At 46.5% G+C, this 19,675-nt stretch overlaps 1 protein-coding gene across 7 annotated transcripts in view; it reads left to right on the top strand.

The window, feature by feature from the left end:
- The window catches only part of Adam12 (ADAM metallopeptidase domain 12), a 338,938-nt gene that overhangs the window by 279,829 nt on the left and 39,434 nt on the right, over positions 1-19,675 (top strand). For all 7 annotated transcript variants that reach the window (XM_087588420.1, XM_087588431.1, XM_087588406.1 and 4 more), the window contains 3 exon segments: positions 9,732-9,909; positions 15,470-15,559; positions 17,144-17,339. In XM_087588420.1, coding sequence (XP_087444546.1) covers positions 9,732-9,909; positions 15,470-15,559; positions 17,144-17,339 — 464 coding nt within the window.

Below are 19,675 nucleotides of genomic sequence, written 5' to 3'. Positions count from 1 at the left end.
AACCTCTGGGAGGCAATTAAGGGCAGCAGAAGAAGCCCACATGGCTTGGGGAGCCTTGGACTACCCTGACCAACAACTTGAAAGGAAGGTATTGAGGATTTTGTTAGTGTACGGATATCGTGGGAAGCTTTGAGAGCCCAAGTGGGATAACTTCATTTAAATTATATATGCACATGTGTACACGTAGGTTTCTGTGAGTGCAGCTCTAGGTAAGTAATAACATGATAATTCCTTTACGAAGCTTTGAGGCATCTCAGTGTTACCTCCTCCCCCACCTCCTTTTTCATTGACATTCTTCCTCTCTCATGCTAAAATACCCCTATTTTACCCATTTCCTTTTTCAAATCTCTTGCTAATGTTAACCTGCCATTCCCCCTCTACATTTACACACACACACACACACACACACACACACACACACACACACACATACACACACAGAGACTTGCCTTGTTTCTTCAGTACTCCATGTTGCACACTCCCATCTGAAGTCATGTAGCTAGGAACATAGATAAGAGAAAGCATGTGATTCTTCTTTCTGGGCCTGGCTTACTTCATCCAATATGGTCTTCTGTAGTTCCATCTATTCACCTGCAGAGGTTGTGCTTTAATTCCTTTTTTTAAATGCCTGAATAGTGTCTGTGTACTACAGTTACCCAGTTGTCAGCTGAAGAACATTTTGTTTGCTTCCATGCCCTAGCTCTCGTGAGTAGAGCATCGGTGAACATGGCGGAACGATTGTCTATGAGGCAGGTTGTTGAGTTCTTTGGACATGTGAATGCCACTTGGCTGGCTCATATGGTAGATTTCTTTTTAGCTTTTTGGGAGTTCTCCACACTGATTTCCAGAGTGGCTAAACACATTTGCAATCCCGCCAACAGTAAATGAGAGTCCTTCTTTCCCCACATATTCTAAAGCATTTATTGTTGGTTATTTTATTAATTGTTACCTTTCTGACTAGGGTGAGATGAATTCTCTAAGTTGTTTTGATTTGTAGTTCCCTAATTGTTAAGGACATAAACATTCTTTGAGATATTTCTTCCTTTAAGAACTCTTTGTTCAGATCTATAGCCCAATTGTTGGGATGGATTGGGGTAAGGAGGTCAAATCTTTGTTTTCTGAGGTCTTCCTATATTTTAGATATTAATTCTCTGTCAGATGTATAGTTGACAATGATTCTTTCCCATTCTGTGGGCTTCCTCTTTACTTGATTGTTTCTTTGCTTTTGCAAAAGATTTTTAAGTTTTGAGGTCTCACTTGCCAATGGTTGGCTTTAATTATTGGACAAATGCAGTCCTCTATCATGTTGGGCACTATTTATGTTTTCTTTTAGTATTTTTTTCAGTCAATTTAGAGATAAACATGGATGGCTTCCCACCCCCATTTTCTCAAAGCTAGCTTTCTCCATCACACAATCATATGGTATGTAAGCTGTGCTCATTCAGGGCCTGTGGAGATCCCTCTCTCTTTCTTCGTCACTGCTGCAGCTCCAAGCTGAAGTAATGGACTGAGAGAATGGACCAAATTAACAGGGAAGCAACAGAGCCATAGGGAATCGTGAAACCTGCAGCTCCTGCATCCAACCTCCTCCCAGAAGCTTGGCCTGGAGGCTTAATTTTTACTGGAAAAGTAGTCGTCTCCTAAGGGTTCCCAGAGAGCTTTCATGAAGCAGATAACTCCAGACTTCTGTCAGGGTTGATAAATTGTCTCAGTATGAGTCACCCCAAGTCTACAACCCTGAAATATACAATAGGCTTGAACATGAAAAGGCCTTTCTGAATACAGGTTTCTCAAAGTAAAAGTTGTCCCTAATCATGTTTTACTTGGCAGTTTAGAGACAGCTGGACAGCTGGATATGAATTCGTGACTGCCTGTCTAATAGGAAGCCCTAAGTGGCTTCCTCTTTTTTCTTTTTTTTTAAGTAGTAGGGTTTTATTTCCCTACAGATCACCTCCCTTTCCACTTCATTCTCTTTTTATGTCTAACCTCACATTCAATGCAGTAAGTTTGCCCCAAGTATCCCTGCCAGTTAAATAGTAGAGAAAAGGGTGAATGTGTCTGACAAGAGATCGTATCTGAGCAGGAACCATAGCGGCATGATGGTGCCTGAGATAAATTCTCTGCACAGAAATGAACACAGCTTTCTCTCCTGGGTCTCAGGGGCAATTATTTTAAAGTGTTCTTGAGCTTAGGGACAGGAGCTTGGGAAATGGCTTCTTTTCTGAGTAATTCTCCACTTTTATTGCTTTGCCCAAGTCTGCCATTGCTATATGTCAGTTCAATTAGCTGCTGCTCTGGTGTGTTGGGCATAGTTTATTAAATGTATTAAGTGGTGTACTGTGGCGAGCTTGCCAAGGACTATGGAAGCAACAAACTTGGGTTCTTAAATGCAACCATGAATGGGCTGAGCAGATTTTTGATGTCATGAAAAACTGTAGAGCCCAATTTGGTCCTCTCTTCATGGTAGCACCAGGAAATAGGCTAGTGAGTAAGAAAGCAAGAGTACAAGTGAGGAGAGAAAGGCAGAATTGGGATGCTGCCCTGCGAAGCAAGTGGAGGGAAGCATCTCCGTGTTCACTGCCTTGCCTAGTCTGTGTGCAGAGCAAGGACCCATGGATCGCTGCAGTTCTGTTTGGTTTTTGAAACAGGGTCTCTCCATGGAGCCTTGACCTGCCTGAAACTTACCGTGTAGACCAGGCTGGCCTTGAACTCACAGAGATCCACCTGCTTCTGCCTCCCAAATGTACTTAACCACACCAATGTTACTACAGTTTCTAGTATTTACACATTCCTGATTTGGGTTTGTCTTAAAGAGATAGGCAGAACCTTAGGGAAATTTGAGTTTATGCCCAAAACCAAGCTAAGGTTTTCCAAATGCTGCACAAGCACTTCTCAGAAAATGAAACGAGAATGGTATCTAAGCAAAACACATAAAAGGTGCACTCTGAGGAGCCTACAGTGTTGGAGATGATACAAGTAGGTGTGGGTTGCCCCACTCAGTATCCTTAAGACACGAATCTTAGGTAAGGAGTTCTCAAACTTGAACAGACATCTCTTGGCCCATCTAGTGATAACCAGATGCAGTTCTATCTTACCATGGAAGAATCTTTGAGCCCTAGAAAGGGATGTTGGGCTGATACATGCTACAATATGGATGAACCTTAAAGCTCTATGCTACAGGAAAGAACCAGCCACAAAAGGGGACATAGTGTATGGTACACCCTCCATGCAGTAAACAGAAGTGACTACTTAATAGGCCTGGGTTTGAGTGGTGGAGGTTGTTCTCATTTGTTTTTTCATTGCTGTTATTAGACACTCTTGACCAAAAGCAATTTAGGAAAAGGAAATTTGTTTTATTTCATGCTTACAGGTCCATCATTTGAGTGAAATCAAGACAAAAACCACAAAGGAACAGTAATTACTGGCTCCTGACCAGCTACCTTTCTCATAAGGCTCAGGTCTACCAGCCTAGGGATAGTGCTGCCCACAGTGGGCTGAGACTTCCCACATGAATCATTAATCAAGATACTCTCTCACAGACATGATCATAGGCCAGTGTAATCTAAAAGTGCGAATTTTATGTCTTATGCATTTTGTATCAAATAAGTCACTCTCTTGGAAGCACACCAGTGCCAGGGTCTTCCCTGTGTCCCTCCCACTCTGTGAATCTGTACAGCGCCTTAGAATCTGCATCCCTGTTAGGGATTGACATTTCCACTCCTAGGCCATACTTTGAGAGACTGGCCTGGGCATGTACTGGGGTGTATGTGGGCTGGTCCCCAGCATCTAAGTTTGGGCATCAAGTGTATGCTGATCATTTCAGCTTTCATCACAGGTAATCCAATGCTGACTTAAGTAATGAAGGAAATAGGGTAGTTTTTAATCAACGAACTTGGAATCAAAAGACTTATTCAAACCCAGTGTCTGTCAGCCCTCATCCCTTTGCAAATGGGAATCAGACACTCCTGGGATTGTTTTGAATGAACAGTTAGAGCAAAATCTAACTTAGTAACTAGCCTTACGAATTTGTAGTCTTGTAGCACTAATACTGTATAACAGGAAAAAATAATTAACCTGTTGTCCCCACATATGTGCGCAAATAACCATGTGCCTAAGGGCCTGACAGTTCTAGAACCAAGTCCTGGGCATCCTACAGGATTTAGAGAAATGGTTTGAAAGACACATGAGGACGCATTGAGCAGTCAGATGGACAAGGAGTTGGCAGGGACTAATCCTGGGGACAGTGGGTGGTACTCAGACAGTATCTGAATCCTCTTGGGACCCTCCGTAGCTTAGCATATAATGGTCTCTTAAAAACTACTTCTCAAATGGGCGAACAGGTAACAGGGAGTTTTGATGATATCATCCAGACCTACTGAGCTCCACCATCATAGAAAACTCTAGGGCAGCAGTCTAGGAGACAGAGTGATGTATTTTGCCTTGCTGTGTGTTCTCAGTGTTGCCTCCCTGATGTAGCGAAACTGGGATGACAGCATCCATCAGTGGCCGCACCACAGGCCCTGCAGCAGATGCCTAAGGCCACAGAGAGAAGATTCTAAGCCTGGCTCAGGGTTCTTTGGCACATTGTTCATGCTAATGCTTGGCTATATGCTCTCGCCACTAAGCATCCAGTGACCTTTTGAAGTATAAAAATTATTCAGCTATGTATAGATCAGAATAGTATTGTAATGAAAACAATCTGATATTTGGGTTCTGTTGATTTCCCCTTCTCTTTCAAGACTTGAAATAACTTCAGATTACTAAACTTTGTGCAGGGAGCAGAGGTCAAGGTCCATTAGCATTAAGTTCTGGTGCTTTCTTAGCCCTGAGCATTACTCCACTGAGTACCTTAGTAGCTTAGGGCTAGGTAGTTTGCTAACATTGGGAAATCTGGGTTAGAGTTTCTTAGGAAAGTGCTATCAAGACTCTGCCAATTATAGTATGATCCTGTGAATGTCTCCATAGGGATATAAGCCTGGGTGTGCTATACAACAGGCCTGCTTGCCCACAAAGTCAAAACCTTCTGGGCTTCTGGCAGGCCAGTCCCTATCATTTTTCTACCCGAAGAGATGAAAGAATGTATTTGTAAAGCAGACTGGCAAAGCTACGTGGGTAAGGACACTCTGGTGTCTTCTCGCCATATCAGGACTTTGTCCTTGCCTGTAATGACAAGGACTGGCCAGGGACCCTTTTCTGGAGAAGGGGCTGCTTCTGGGGATGCATATCTGTTTTGTTACTGATAAATGTCCACCTAACTGCAGCCCATGCCCACAGTGAGCTCTTCCCAGAGTGCGTCCATGCTGTCTTTATCTTGCCCTTTGGAGAGGCCCAGTTGCTCCCTTCTTAGTGAGTTCTCTTTAGGGGTGGCCTACCCTCCATATTAGCTCTGTGTGCTTCCACTGTGCTTATACTTCTCAGTGCCTTCCTTCCTAACAGGCTTACTTTGCTCCCTTATCCCCACATCTCTCTACCCACCAGAACAAACCTCTAGGAGCCCTGGCCTCTCTCTCTGTTTTGTGTTTTATGCATTTCTCTGCCCCAAAGTCTACAAGGAGTCTGATACCTTGTCAGTGTGGAATCTTTTCAGAATCACTGTATGATGTTTTCCTTCCTCTAAATGCCCAAAGAAGATTCAAGAATAGTCTATCAGAATGAAATAGTTGGTGGTCTCTGTCAGGAATCACAAAAAAAAAAAGAAAAGAAAAGAAAGAAAAAGATGAATCAGGAAAAAATGTCTAGAGGCAGAAAATGTCCCTCATCCCCATCCCTTTTTGTTATCAAAAGAGCTAGCATGGGTTAGGGTGGTATCAGGGCTATCTATCAAGTGGCTCCAGATTAGAGCACTTGCCTGCTATGCCTGAGGCCCTAGTTACCACCCCAGTACCAAAGAAAAGGAAAAATGATCTAAAGGAAAGGCCTTGAGTACTAGACAGGCCAAAAGGACCCCGGTTGGTGGAGGAAGAGCTGAGGACCACAGCCAGTAGTCTCTGGGAGTTTTATCAAGCAAGACTATAAAGGCCAGCATGCTAGGTTTTGGGGTAAGGGCAGCTCTGTGATGTATGTGACAGACCCTGAGTCAGCACCTTCATCAGAACCTTACCTGCTATCTCAGGAGGACAGTGCTGTTTTGCAGGTCCAACAGAGACACCCAAAAGTATCAATACAGGCATGTCAGAGGACACCCTTAAGAACTGGTCCTCATCTGCCACCTTGTTTGAGACAGACCACTTGCTTCCTGTTGAGTACATCAGGCTACCTGATCCATAGGCTCCTGTGGCTTCTCTTGTCTTTGCCTCACTTCTTATCATGGGATTATAGACACACACTACTGCTGAATATGGGTTCTGGGGGTCTGACCTGAGGTCCTCACACTTGCATTATGAGCACTTTACTGAGCCATCTCCCCATTGCCAAACCTTCCCATCAACTTACCCTGGAGTCTTTTCTAATTAACCTGGGTACTCTCCAGAGAATAGCCTCTTCTGGAGAGAGCTAGACACAGCCTGCCATCACAGCACCTAGCTGTGTATGTCTGAGAATGAACTTCAGGCCCCAGGGTTCTCATGGAGGTGCAGTCTCAAACAAAAGAGAAGGCCTGCCCTAGTCCTTGGCTGAGCTGCCTCCTTTGCAGAGGACCACATTCAGTAATGTACTGGTCTCTTCCACACCACGCTGTTCTAAATTGAAAATGCTACACTCTGTTGTTCATGGGAACTTTTCTGCATTATTTTGATACCAGCAATAATCTGTCTGCCAAGGAAACAAGATTCCAAAGAGAACATTGTTACAGCCCTGTTCATCATTCATCTTCCTATCTGGGAGACCAGGACTCACTTTCATTTGGTTTTTTGGTTTGTTTTTGGTTTGTTATTGTTTTTGTTATTGTTGTTTGTTTTGGTTTGGTTTTGGGTTTTGGTTTTTTTTTTTTTTTGTGGTTTGAATTATATTCCAATTAACCTAAAAGTGAAAGAAGGGGAGGGGGAGAGGAGGTGCAGAAGAATGAATGGTGTCATCAGCTTGGCTGCATGAACCCTCAGGACCCAAAACTATTGCCAAATTCAGTCATGATGTGGCAGTTTCTCTGCCATATTTAGGGAGATGTAGCTGCTTGTGTTGACCCAGCCAATTGATTGAAATCCAATTATAATGTCATCCTGTAATATCTCCATGGGGAAGTATGCCTGGATGTGCTGGACAATAGGCTTGCTTCCTCACTAAGTCATAAAACCTGGCTTTCTAACAGGCCAGTCCTCATCATCTTGAATGCCTCAAGAGATCAGTAAATGCATTTTTAAGAGAAAATGGCATACTTTGTGTTGGGATAACTATATTAGTCTGTTTTCTGTTGCTATCGCAGAATGTTGCTGGGGCATAGTAGATAAAGAGAAGAGGTTTGTTCAGCTTACAGTTTAGAGTTTGTTCAAAGGCATGGTGCCAATATCTATGACCCTGGTAGGGTCCTCATGGCAAGAGGCATCACGGTGGCATCACGGTAGCAAAGGACTTGCAAGAGGATGCAGTCATGTGGCAAGAATGATTCTGAGGCCAAGCTTGTTCTTTTGATGTCTCATTCTAGTGGGAACTAGTCATGGTTTCTCAAGGGTTACAACCCTTCTGGTGGTGGTACCCCACATTCTCAGACACACCACCTGTGAAAGGCCCTGACCTCTCAGCAACAGATCACTGGAGCTACTCTTCTAGTATATGTATGACCCGTAGGGGCACCCACTAAACCATACCCACAACACTGGCTGCTCTAGGAAGATGTCCCCAGTTCTCTATGGCTCTCAAGAAATGTGCTTCAGTCTCAGAGGGTACTGAGAGGCTCTAGGTTTTCTTTCTGAGCATCAGGACCAGATACCTCATCAGGCTTTTCCATCTCCTGGTCATTTCAGAGAAAGGGAAAGAAAGACTTAAGGAAGGAATAGTCAGTTCAACACCACAGACCCAACATCACTCCTGCTCACAGCCTACTGCCAAGAATTAGTCACAAGGTCCAATCAGGTGCCAAGGGCCTGAGCAGCATTTCTAGACCCCAGAGAGGGACCAGTGCTCTGTGGCTGACCACACCACATCCATTGTAGCCCTGGAATTTGTAGATAAGGCCAAGACCTATGTTTCTGGACTACCTCCATTTTCTTAGAGCTGTGTCAGGGAAAGACCATGGCTTGATCTTCATAGGGTTGTATGTCAATATCAGCCTGATCTATAATGGGACAGACGATATGTCCCCTGGACACATAGAGCCAATACATACCATCATGAATACCATTTTCCTCTGTGTATGTACCAATAGAGGTATTACTATGTGTTTGTGTACCAGAGCTATCCACAGAGACCTTTGGCCCAACATGGTGGAAGGGTTCAAATGAAGGGAAAAGGACATGAGCAGGGAGGGGGAAGTGCCTCTGTTCCCTCTGCTGCTGCTGCTTGCCGCCACCACCACCACCGCCGCTGCCACAGCCGCTGCTGCTGCCGCCGCCGCTGTCACTGCCACTGCCACTGCCGCTGCCTCTGCTGCTGCTACACTAAGCAAACTGTGCTGAGCTGGCTACCTAGCGAAGTCCAAGTGAGCTTCTGGTGGCAAAAGCTTCAGGAGAGTGTTCTCTTCCCAGGCAGTGTTACAGCTCTTGTAACAGATGCTCTCAGAGACAGAGTAATTCTTACACACTTTTATTCCTTCTGGTTAGGATCCTATATGTAGTTTTGGGGTGGGGTGGGGTGGGTCTGACAGAAGGTGCTTCCTATTGGCTCGGCCTGAGATGCCTCATCTAGATGAGGAAGGACTTGTGGGTGCTGCCCCTAAGTAACAAATGACCACAATTCTTTCTATGGAGTGCTGTGGCTGCATGACAGGGCCCTGGAGTAGGGAGCAGGTGAAGCTCCTACCATTCCTTCTGGGTCTCCGTACCTTCAAGCCCTAGCTCAATCTCACCAGGCTTCCTCTCATGGTCCACTGCCCCACATGTGTCTTTGTTATAAATTCTAGGCCCTAAGACTTCATCTCCTACAGCATCACCTCTATGGTGGTTTGATTGAGAATGGCCTTACTAGGCTTATAAGTTTGCATACTTGGTCCTCAATAGGTGGAACTGTTCGGGAAGGATGAAGGTGTGGGCTCGTTTGGAAGAGGTATGTCACTGGAGGCAGACTTTGAGGTTTCAAAACACTCTTGTCATTCCCAGTCTATCTTGTACCCCCCTTCTCTCCCTGTCCCCCTCTCCCTTCTTCTCCTCTTCCTCCCTCCCACTTCCCTCTCCCTCCTGTTTGTGGATGCTGATGTGAGCTCTCAGCTGTTCGTGACCACCACACCTTCACCCCACCATCATGCCCTTCTGACCTTCTGAAACTATAGTTCAATTAAAGGATTTCCTTTATAGTTTGCCTTGGTCAGTGTTTTATCACAGCTGTCAAAAAGTAATTAATACAGCATCCCTGAAGAACTAAAGAACTATATCTAATGCTACTGATGTGAAACTGCCAAAAACAAACAAACAAAAGCAAAAAAGGAAAAATAAACTTTTTTTTTTAAAAGCCCTTATTTCTCACCCTACCGGAATGGATGCCAGGACTATCTGACAGTGCTTCATTTAACCATGGTTAAGCAAATCCTTTTCATTGAAATAGCTGTGAGCAGCTGTGTATTACTACACAGTGTCCTAGGTCATAGCACCTGAAAGCAGGGATGGCCACAGGTGCCTGTGTGACTCACTAGAGCCTTTCCTTCTCAGGTTCCCGTTCCCCATGGTGTTCAGCAGCTGCAGCAGGAAGGACCTGGAGGCTAGCCTGGAGAAGGGGATGGGGATGTGCCTCTTCAACCTACCAGAGGTCAAGCAGGCCTTTGGGGGCCGGAAGTGTGGAAATGGCTATGTGGAAGACGGAGAAGAGTGTGACTGCGGGGAGCCAGAGGTAAGGTGACTCTCTCCATGGTGCCTGCCATTGCCTCTGACTGGGAGCATGAGAGAGCTCAGGCAGCATAATGAACATACTAAAAACTGGTAGGAAGCAGGAGACATGGCTCACTTGTTAAAGGGCTTGCCCTGCAACCAAGAGAGCTGAGTTCCTAAAAATCGACATGGAAAAGCTGTGTGAGGGTAGTCCCAGCACTGGAGATCAGCAAAGGTAGGCAGATCTCTAAAACACACTAGCCCTTCAGCCTCATCTAATCAGTGAGCCCTGGAGCCCCCGGTGAAAGACCTCATTCCAAAACAACAAAGTGGACAGAACCTGAGGATGACACCTGAAGTTGACCTCTGGCCTACACACACACACACACATACACACACACTGAGGGGCAAGAAAAGGAGGGAGGAAATGAGCTAGTGGTGAGAATATTGGTATAATAGAGACTTTCTGGAAAAGTCCCATATGGCCACCTTGAAAAAGTTCCCCACAGATAGTGGCATTTTGGGATGTTAGCCATGTATCACTTGGTTTTAATAGGTGAGTGCCTTCTCTATTGAAGGACGCCCCATTCTTAGTGACGTGAGGATGAGAACAATAAAAAGCATTTACCTTAGAGTCTCTTGGAAAGCAAAGCCCTTGGAGCCTGGCTTCTAAGAGCCCATGCGTACCATGCCTTTCTCTTTGCAAACTCTGCTGTGAAAGGAGAGTATGGAGAAGCAGCGCGGAGCTGAGCTCTGTCTAGCTGAGATTGTTCTAAAATCTCTTCTGTGTGCACAGCTGAGGCTCCATAGGCTCCGGCCATTCAACCTGTCAGTTCTCAGAAGCATCAAGAAAAAGCAGCTAACATTTGTGTCCTGCCCCAGGCTTATTGAACCCTGCTTTCCAGCCACTCTCTGGGGAGTTCTTTAGTAGTATAGGCCCATGATGAAGCTGGTCAACGTGAAACATGTAAGTCACTTTTCACTCTCTAAATAGTCTTGAGAAAGGACAACAAAGAGAACACTGTCACCTCCCAGCATAGCATGTGCCCCACACAGCTCAGAGATTGTATTCTGAGTAAACCAAAGCCAAGGGTTTGTAGAGTAGGTAGGCTGGTGCTCCTTCCTTGAGAACCTATGCAAGCCAGAGTGGAAGACAGCTCTGAGGGAGGGTTAGCCAGGTCCACATGTGGGCTTGCTGATGGCTCAGGAAGCAAGCTTCGCAGAGGGCTCCTTTGGAAGGAGAGTGTTGGAGGGGAGGGGGAACAAAGCTGGGACAGGAAGCCAGAGCCTATCAGATAGTCCACGTTTATTCTAGGAATAATGGACTCTTCATGTTAGCTTGTCTCCAGGTCCCTGAGAAGGCTCCACACTAGCAGGAATGTTCTTATTCTCTCACAAGAACTGAGAGAAAATGTGCAGTGTGTGGGGCCGGTAGGCAACCAGATGGGGAGATAAAGGTAGTTTTGTGTCCTTGACAAACTCAGAGCTTATCCGCGATAATGGCCTTGTCCACAGCATCTGCAGCAGTGGTTGATTTTGCTCACAGTGAGCAGGGAGCGGTTGCCGGCTTGGAGCAAGTCCTAATTACAGAACGTTAGAGAATGGCTTCAGGATTAGCAGAGGGCAAAGTGAAGCCATCATGGGATAGCACGCGCGAAGGAGAAAAGTCCCTTGGAGGCCTTGTTAATTGCTTAAAGAAACAACCCAATTAGTTTAAATTACCCACATGTCTCAGGAGAGGCCATGCTGACTTAAGATAGTTTGTCTTTGATCTGAGTGCCTTATAATTATTTATTAATGTGGATAAATCTGATGGCTCTTCATGGAATCATGATATTTGGAATGACTCCATTGGCAGCCATTCACCCCATCTGCTTCAATACCATGTACCACTGCCACTGTGTCCACAGCTGTCATCACGGCCCCCTACATCACCACCACCACCACCACCACCACCACCACCACCATCATCACCATCACCACCACCACCACCACCACCACCACCACCACCACCACCACCACCACCATTATCATTATCATCATCATCATCACTGCTAGCCATCCCACCATCAACTGCTATCTCCACAGCTTCCATCACTGCCCCCAACATAGCTGCATCACCACCACCCCCACTACCTCTGCCACACCAGTGTCCCTACCACCACCCTCACTATTGCTATGGTTACATCCTGACCATCATCACCAACGTCCTTAGCATTATCACCACCATTGCTAGCACCCCCATCACCGGCAGCACCCTGAGTTCCTATTGTAGCTACTCATGTTCTGTTGCTCCTCCATCATCTCCACAAAGGAATTCTATGGCCATGGCTGAGCACTTTATCTCTCTCCAGGGACCTCCCTCAGTTTATTGTGACAAACTCCTCATTAAAAGGAGCCAAATTCTGCTTGCATGTAGTTCCCAACTTGGTATTCCTGTGGTTAGGGTCCTCATTGTCCATTAAGGGGTTTCTTGATATTTTAAGTAAGCCCCCTTTCCCTTGTCTAAAGTTCTTCCTCCCAAGAACCCTGTTAACATCACAGTGAATCCTCTGCCTTGAGTGGTAGTGTTATTTTAGTGGACTCTTTCTGCTTTCTGTCTAGGTTCAGATGTTACCTGTGCTTAGCCATGGGTCCTACTTTTGTTTGGTTGCTACTAGAAAGCATTCTGACTGAAAGGAATTCACAAGGGAGGAAGCACTTCCTCTGCTTACATTTCCAGGTCACTGTCAGAGAGGAAAGTCAGGCCAGAACTTGAAGCAGAAGCCATGAAGGAGAGCTTACTCTCGGGCCAGTGCTCAGACAACTTTCTTTTTCGGCCCAGAACCACCTGCCCATGAATTGGGACTGTCCACAGTGAGCTGGGCCATTCTAAGTCAATTAACAGTCAAGACGATCCCCCAAGGACTTGCCCACAAGTCCCTTGATTGAGACCCCCTTCTCAGATGACTCTAAGCTGTGTCAAGTTGCCAGTTGAAGCTTACAAGGACACCAAACTTCTTTGCTCTAGACTTTTGGGCAAACCTATTGCCTGGGTCCTTTCTTCTAGTCCCCTGTGCTCAGCCCCTGAAGACACTCCTCCTATTAACCAGACCAAACCATGCATCCCCTGGTCCAAGGAGGGACTTGACGTGTCCCACCAAGGAAGCAAGGGAATGCCAGGTCCGAGCAGTGTACACTAGCACACAGCTGGAACAAACCTGTGCTCCCTCACTCGCACAACTGAGGCCCACTGGAAAAATGTACTGTAGCTTTGCTCCAGCTCATGATGACTAAATTTCCCCATCTGCTCCCCATAGCCCAGGAATAACTGTTTGGTCTTTGCACGAGGTTCTGTAATGGTTTCATCATTCTTTCTGATTCGGGGACCTGGCATTCACGGACTCTGCTGCTCCTCTGCTGACTACTAAAAGAGCAAACATTAATAGAAAAGGATCCGTCTCTTTCAGAGAACTATGGTAATACAGCAGAAGTAGATTTGGGGTAGTTACAAACTGCTGCTACCTTCCGGTAGAAGGCATGAAGGATGTCCTGATAACTCACCCTTCCAACCAGCAAGACTGGGAACACACACAGCCCCACTGAGGATGCCAACCCCTCACACATTGTTTAAACTTCATTGTTTCTTTCATGTGATTGATCCCCCTTTGAAGTCCTTCCACTTGGATACGTTTCCGTCGGATCTGCTGCTTACATTTCTAGTGATTTGAGGGCAGACAGGATTTTAAGGGCAGGCCTTACAAGGATTTCAGTCTCAGATATCAGATGGCTGTTTTAACTCAGTATTGCGAGGAAATCTCTGACTCAGCTAATACAACATTAGGGAAGTCACTGAGACCACAGCAAGCTGAACAGTGCTCCCGCGCATTCCATGGCACTGGTCCAGGTTGCAATTAATGGGATCCTTAAGGGGGTAAAGTTTCTAAACTTGTATAGAGTCGTAACCCCATAAGCTAAAACCCCTCACTGTCATGAAAGCTGCCGCACTGACTTCTGGTTGGCAGTTTTATCTTATTGTATACATTACATGTCCCGGATGTTTATAAAGTCCTCAAACAGATTTAAAATTTAACAACTTTGGCAGTATGCATGGTAGGAGCAAATGTAAACACTGCTTGACAGACCAGTTCATGGCGCTCCACATGGGATGCTGGTCAGGTATCAAGAGATGCCTTAAATTACCCTAATCACGGGCCAATTTAGTAATTGTATTTATGGTACTAATAAATTCATTCACAAGAGATTGTTTTAAGGATTAGCCTATTATACTATTAGGCATGGATGTGATAAATTTCATGCTACCTGGCTGGTAGTTCTTCAGAGCACCTCAAATAGGAGAAGGTTGAGGACTTGGGTAGTACTAAGCATTCTGTGACATTTTCTTCGAAATCGCACAGATTCCAAGCTACCAAGATGCTCTAAACACAGAGACTCCAGAGATTCACTAAACAAAATGGTTAAAACAGGCAGAGGGTATCAATCCACGTCTCTCTTTGCCTGAAAGCCATGTGCTCCCACAGTGCACGGGCTACTAAAGGAGATTGATTTCTTCCTCCCTCTTGTTTCAGAGTACATGATACAGCTCATTTTTTATCTATCTAGATACCCTAAAACAGGCATGCTCAAACCAGATATGATGGCCTAAGCTACAATCCCAACACCAAGGATGCAGAAGCAGTAGGACTGCCCAGCACAGGTTAGGAGCCAGCCTGCCCACAAAGGCAGTGCCAGGCCAGCCAGGACCACATAAAAAGACCTTGTCTCCAAAAACAAGAAAGAAGGCTGATGATACAGGCCAGTTTGAAGAGTGCTTGCCTTGCATTCATGAGTCCTTGGGGCTGGTTAATAGTATAGGAGAAAGCAAAAAAGGAGAGAGAAAAGTAGAGGAAGAGAGGAAGGAAAGGAGGGAGGGAAGGAGGAGGGATGGGGAAAAATAAAATGAGAACTCTTACCCCCAACATTCTTCAGTTTCATTCTGACATTCAGTCCTCTTCCCAGAATGCCCTAGGCCAAACACCTACCTTTGCTAAACAAGGGTTTCTTCCTCGCCCAGCTGGCTAGGCCAGAGGGACTTAGCCTGAATTTTTCCTCAGTTCATCTGCATACTCTAAACCAAAAGTAGACCACACCCCAGTTTTTTAAACAAATATTCCAGACAAGTGCTGTACCAGTGAGCTGTACCCCATCCCTATCAGAAGGGTTCGTTCTTGAAGGTCACATCTGTGCATGTTTTTCTAAATGAGCAATTTCCAAGTCCTTCAGCCATTCTGGCACAGCTCATTACGACATACCTGCAGGAAGAATCCCCTGGAAACTCCAATGTGCTGCTGATTTGAAGAGCCCCCAGCTTCCCCAGGCCTCCTCCTGAGAAGGGTACTTGAGTGGTCCTGGTGACACCAGACCTGGTGGTTCACAAACACTTAACAGACACTTTGCTCTTGTGCCAAGGAAAACAGTCCTGGGCAGGTTTTCAGCTCGAGATCTGGGCAGTCTTAGCCTTTGCTGTCATTTGGGTTGACATTTGCATCCTGAGAGCCACCTCTTCATATGACCCCTCAAATGGATCCCATTCCCCTCCTCAGGAGTGTACCAATCGCTGCTGCAACGCCACGACCTGTACTCTGAAGCCAGATGCTGTGTGTGCGCATGGGCAGTGCTGCGAAGACTGTCAGGTGAGTTCAGCTTAGCCCAAGGCTGCCGACTGGTCTGGGCGGCTCCGGTCTGGTGCAAGCGGAGCAGTAATGGTGGGCTGGTTCCCCGAGTTCATCTCATCCTCAGAAGCTGCCCTTTCACCAGTCGGCACCATCTAGCTGTTCTGTTAATCATCTGATCTGGTAAAAAAAAATGCACCTTTTAATTGCTAATTCTCTGTGATAAATGGTCTGTGGGCTAAAAACTAATAGGACTGAGAAACCCAAGCTCAACCTTAATGTGCAGTTAGGCTAATGAGGGTCCTAGCTCCATGAGGAGAACAACGGGAGGAGAATGCGACCCTACCTCTGTCACTCAGCTTTATGCCAGGTTCACCTGCCTGACACCATTGTCTGGCATTTGGCAGGGAGCAGAGAACCTTTGCTGGTGCTTCCTAGGATGTCTGAACTACCAGGAAGTGCAGGCCACCCTGAGCTGCCAGAGTGGTGGCTTCCCGACTTGCGGTTTATGCTGCTGTGGCTATTCTGACTTTCCCACCATTGACCCTGTTTATTCGGAATGCATGTCTAACAGGGGAGAGGCCTGAGCATTAGTAGCTCCCAGGACAGACTTTTATGCCTTGGTACTTAAGCAACGGATCTTGGCACAAAGATTGCAGGAGACTCCCTGTTACCCGCCCCACCCAAGCACATCATTTAGAAGTGCGTTACAGTGATATGTATTTGGCTTCTCCTGATGGTCACTACGTTCTGGAGAATGTTTTAAGAAGTTAGCACCCCCAGGTGCCCAGTTACTAATGCAGGAAGGGGATGAGGGAAGGTGAGAGCAGCTGAGCCTACACTGAATAAGGCTCAAGACATTACAAGAAAGAAGGGATGTGTGCTGATGCCCAACGATCATCTACTTTTGTAGCTTTCAAGCAATCCCTTCCACACTTCTGACCTTCCAAGAGTTGGCATGTGAATCTACCTCATAGCCTTTGAGAGTATGCAGGCCAAGCAAGCCTGGGGACTCAGTGGCCTTGACTACTTAGCTCAGACAATCCACCCTGAACTTTTATTTTCTTCAGCTGCAAAAGATGAGCTGCTGGTCAGAAGTCTAACAGACCTCACTGGTAGCCACTTCTACTGCTGCTACCACTTCCTGGTCCTCATCCTCATCCTCCCCCTACCGTCCCAGCCCCGCCCCCAACTCCATATTTCCCCACGAAGTCAGAGGGTCCCAGTTCTTTAATAAGATGACAGTTTGCCACAGCTATTGAGATTCTGATCTTGCTGATTTTGTTACCTCCCCAGCAAATGCTAATGATCAGGTCAAGTGTCAGCATAAAGCCTGTGATGGTGGCAGCAACCTGAGAACCATAGTGTTACCTGTTGTTGCCTCATGAGCTCTTCTTAGTTGCCCCTGAAGCCTCATAACACAAATGTATACCATGTAAAGCCATTTTAAAAGAGTTCTCTCTCATCAGAGGGGCGGCCTTGAGGTCTCCGTCTGTTTATGTGACTGCAGTAGGGGGCCTGCTGCCTTCTGCCCCAGGGGAGCTACCGAAGAAGGATGCTTCTCTCTACTCGGTACATGTGCTATAAGCCACCTTGTCATTTCAGCTGAAGCCTCCAGGAACTGCATGCAGGGGCTCCAGCAACTCCTGCGACCTCCCAGAATTCTGCACAGGGACCGCCCCTCACTGCCCAGCCAATGTGTACCTACATGATGGGCACCCGTGTCAGGGAGTGGATGGTTACTGCTACAATGGCATCTGCCAGACCCATGAGCAGCAGTGCGTCACACTCTGGGGACCAGGTAGGTGGCCTCTCCCAGTTCTGTGAGGGACATTGGAGAAGGATGCCTTATGTGCATTAGTCCGTCTTTGCTCCCTGGGGGAGTCATCCATGCATGCCCATTCTGCTCCACAAAGAAGCTCAAATGCTGAGACAGGAGGTCTGCTTCTACGGGAGGCACGGCTGAGATTTAAGCCTGGTCACTTGGTCACTATGACCCAGCATCTAGGTGTAACTCCCATGAGCAAATGAGGCCTTGATCTAAAGTCTCATTAAGGTTCTAAAAAAAAAATAATAGATTAAAGCTTGGGAGTGGGGGTGGAGAAAATTCCCTCATGTATGTTTCTTCCATGACTCTACTCTGAAGTCAGCTCCAGGGTCTCTTAGAGCAGCCTAGACACTGAAGTCTTACTGCTTCAGAGCCTCACTACTGCAGAGTCTCCTAGACCCCAGGCCTCACTACCTGGTGGATCTCACCCAATTCCGGAAGCCTCACTCCCACAGAGGCTTTATTACTAGGAGATCTTACGACTCCAGGAAGGGACCCCATTACCTGGAAACCATTCTGGATCTGCTCCATTTACAGCTTTCAGGATCCCGGCTGGGAATGTTTTCTGCGTGTTCTTTCTTTCCACTGTGCTTGGCTGAGGCCTTCCTTAAGGCTGGGAGATGACCTCAGACCTGGCCAGAGGCCCCAGTGCCAGCAAGGCCACTATGGTCAGCCAGACTGAGACTTAGGGCTGAGCCAGCTCTTGGAGAAACCAGAGACTGTCTGCAAGGTTCTGGTTTCCAAAAGGGAAAGGGGAGTCAATCAAGGCAGAAAGTGATGACTAAACACAGAAGTCTGGTTTTAACTGCCACGTGGGTACCAGGCCCAGACCCGGAGAGTCCTCAGTGCCCAGTAAAGATGCCTCCTCACTTGGAGCTTTGTGGGGAAGAAGAAGGTATGGGATGGACACACTAGCTCCCATAAGTAGGGGTACCTGGAGATGTAGAATGAAGAGCCCTGAGACTCCTTGTCTTTCATGCTTCCTCTTTAGAGGCTTAGTGCTGGCTGGCCCTCTTATCTAATGCCCCTGAGATCATTAAGACAAAGGCAAGGTGCCACTGTTAGTGACAAGCACTAGAAAGATACTCATTATACCGGTATCAAATGGTCCTAGAATTTGAATGGCTCTCAGACACCTTTTAACCAAGCCAGGTCACTTTAGGACAGGGGCGACTACAGCAGGCCTCAGACATCTCTAACGGACCACCACGCCCAGCTCTTCTGCAGCAGGAAGCACTCATCTAAAGTTGCAGTGGCCAGTCTGCTGCTTCCTTTATGGGAGCTGTCCTTGGCCAGCGCACCCAGCCCTCGGAGCTTTTCGGTGCCCAGCTGTGCTATGAGACCTGGCCCTTGCACCAGAATGAGCTCAGATGGAACAACAGCACAGTGTCCCCAAGCCATTGTGCCATGTAACTCTGCTGGCTGTCATGGTGACCAAGGCAGGTACTTATCAAGGGGAAATAAATAGAAAAGGAGGGGAAACAGATAGACAGATGGACAGAAATTGAGAACAATGGGGCTGGGAGATGGCTCAGTCAGTAAAGTACTGACCAAGCAAGCAGACCTGAGTCCTGATATATATTTACACACACACACACACACACACACACACACACACACACACACACACGGAAAAGCTGACATGGCAGCATAAGACTATAGTCCCTGCCCTATAGACACAGAGACAGGGGATCCCTAGGTTTTACTATAGCCATCCTACCTAGTCACTAGGCCCTATACATGAGAGAACCTGTCTCAAAAATAAGGAAAAGAAGTGACAGAGGAAGACAGCCAATGTCAATCTCTGGCATCATATGCCTATTCAAGGGGCGGGCCAGGGAGTAGGGAGAGGTGTGGACAGAGACACCATGACTACTGTAACTCTTATAAGGAAAAACATTTAATTGGTCCCGGCTTATGTTTTCAAGATGTTTAGTCCATTATCATCCTGTGGGGAAGCAAAACAGCATGCAAGCAGACATGGTGCTACAGGAGCTAAGAGTTCTACATCTTGATCTGCAGACAGCAGAAGTATCTGTGTGCCACACTACATATAGCTTGAGCATAAGAGACCTCAAACCCCACACCAACAGTGACTGCATTTCCTCCAACAAGGCCACACCTCCTAATAATGACACTCCCTATGAGCCAACCATCCATACACATGAGTCTATAGGGGACATTCCTAGTCAAACATTCACCACACCATGCACCTAACATTAATGTAACCCATACTCTTCTATGTAGTAGAGTGCATGAAGGACCCAGTCCTGATGCTTAGCACCTATGTAACTCTAATCAGTGCCATG

Source organism: Rattus norvegicus, chromosome 1 (genome assembly GCF_021556685.1).
Source record: "Rattus norvegicus strain SHRSP/BbbUtx chromosome 1, alternate assembly SHRSP_T2T, whole genome shotgun sequence".
Lineage (NCBI taxonomy): Eukaryota > Metazoa > Chordata > Mammalia > Rodentia > Muridae > Rattus > Rattus norvegicus.
The sequence above is the reverse complement of the archived record's forward strand: the minus strand, read 5'-3'. Positions and strand labels throughout refer to the sequence as shown.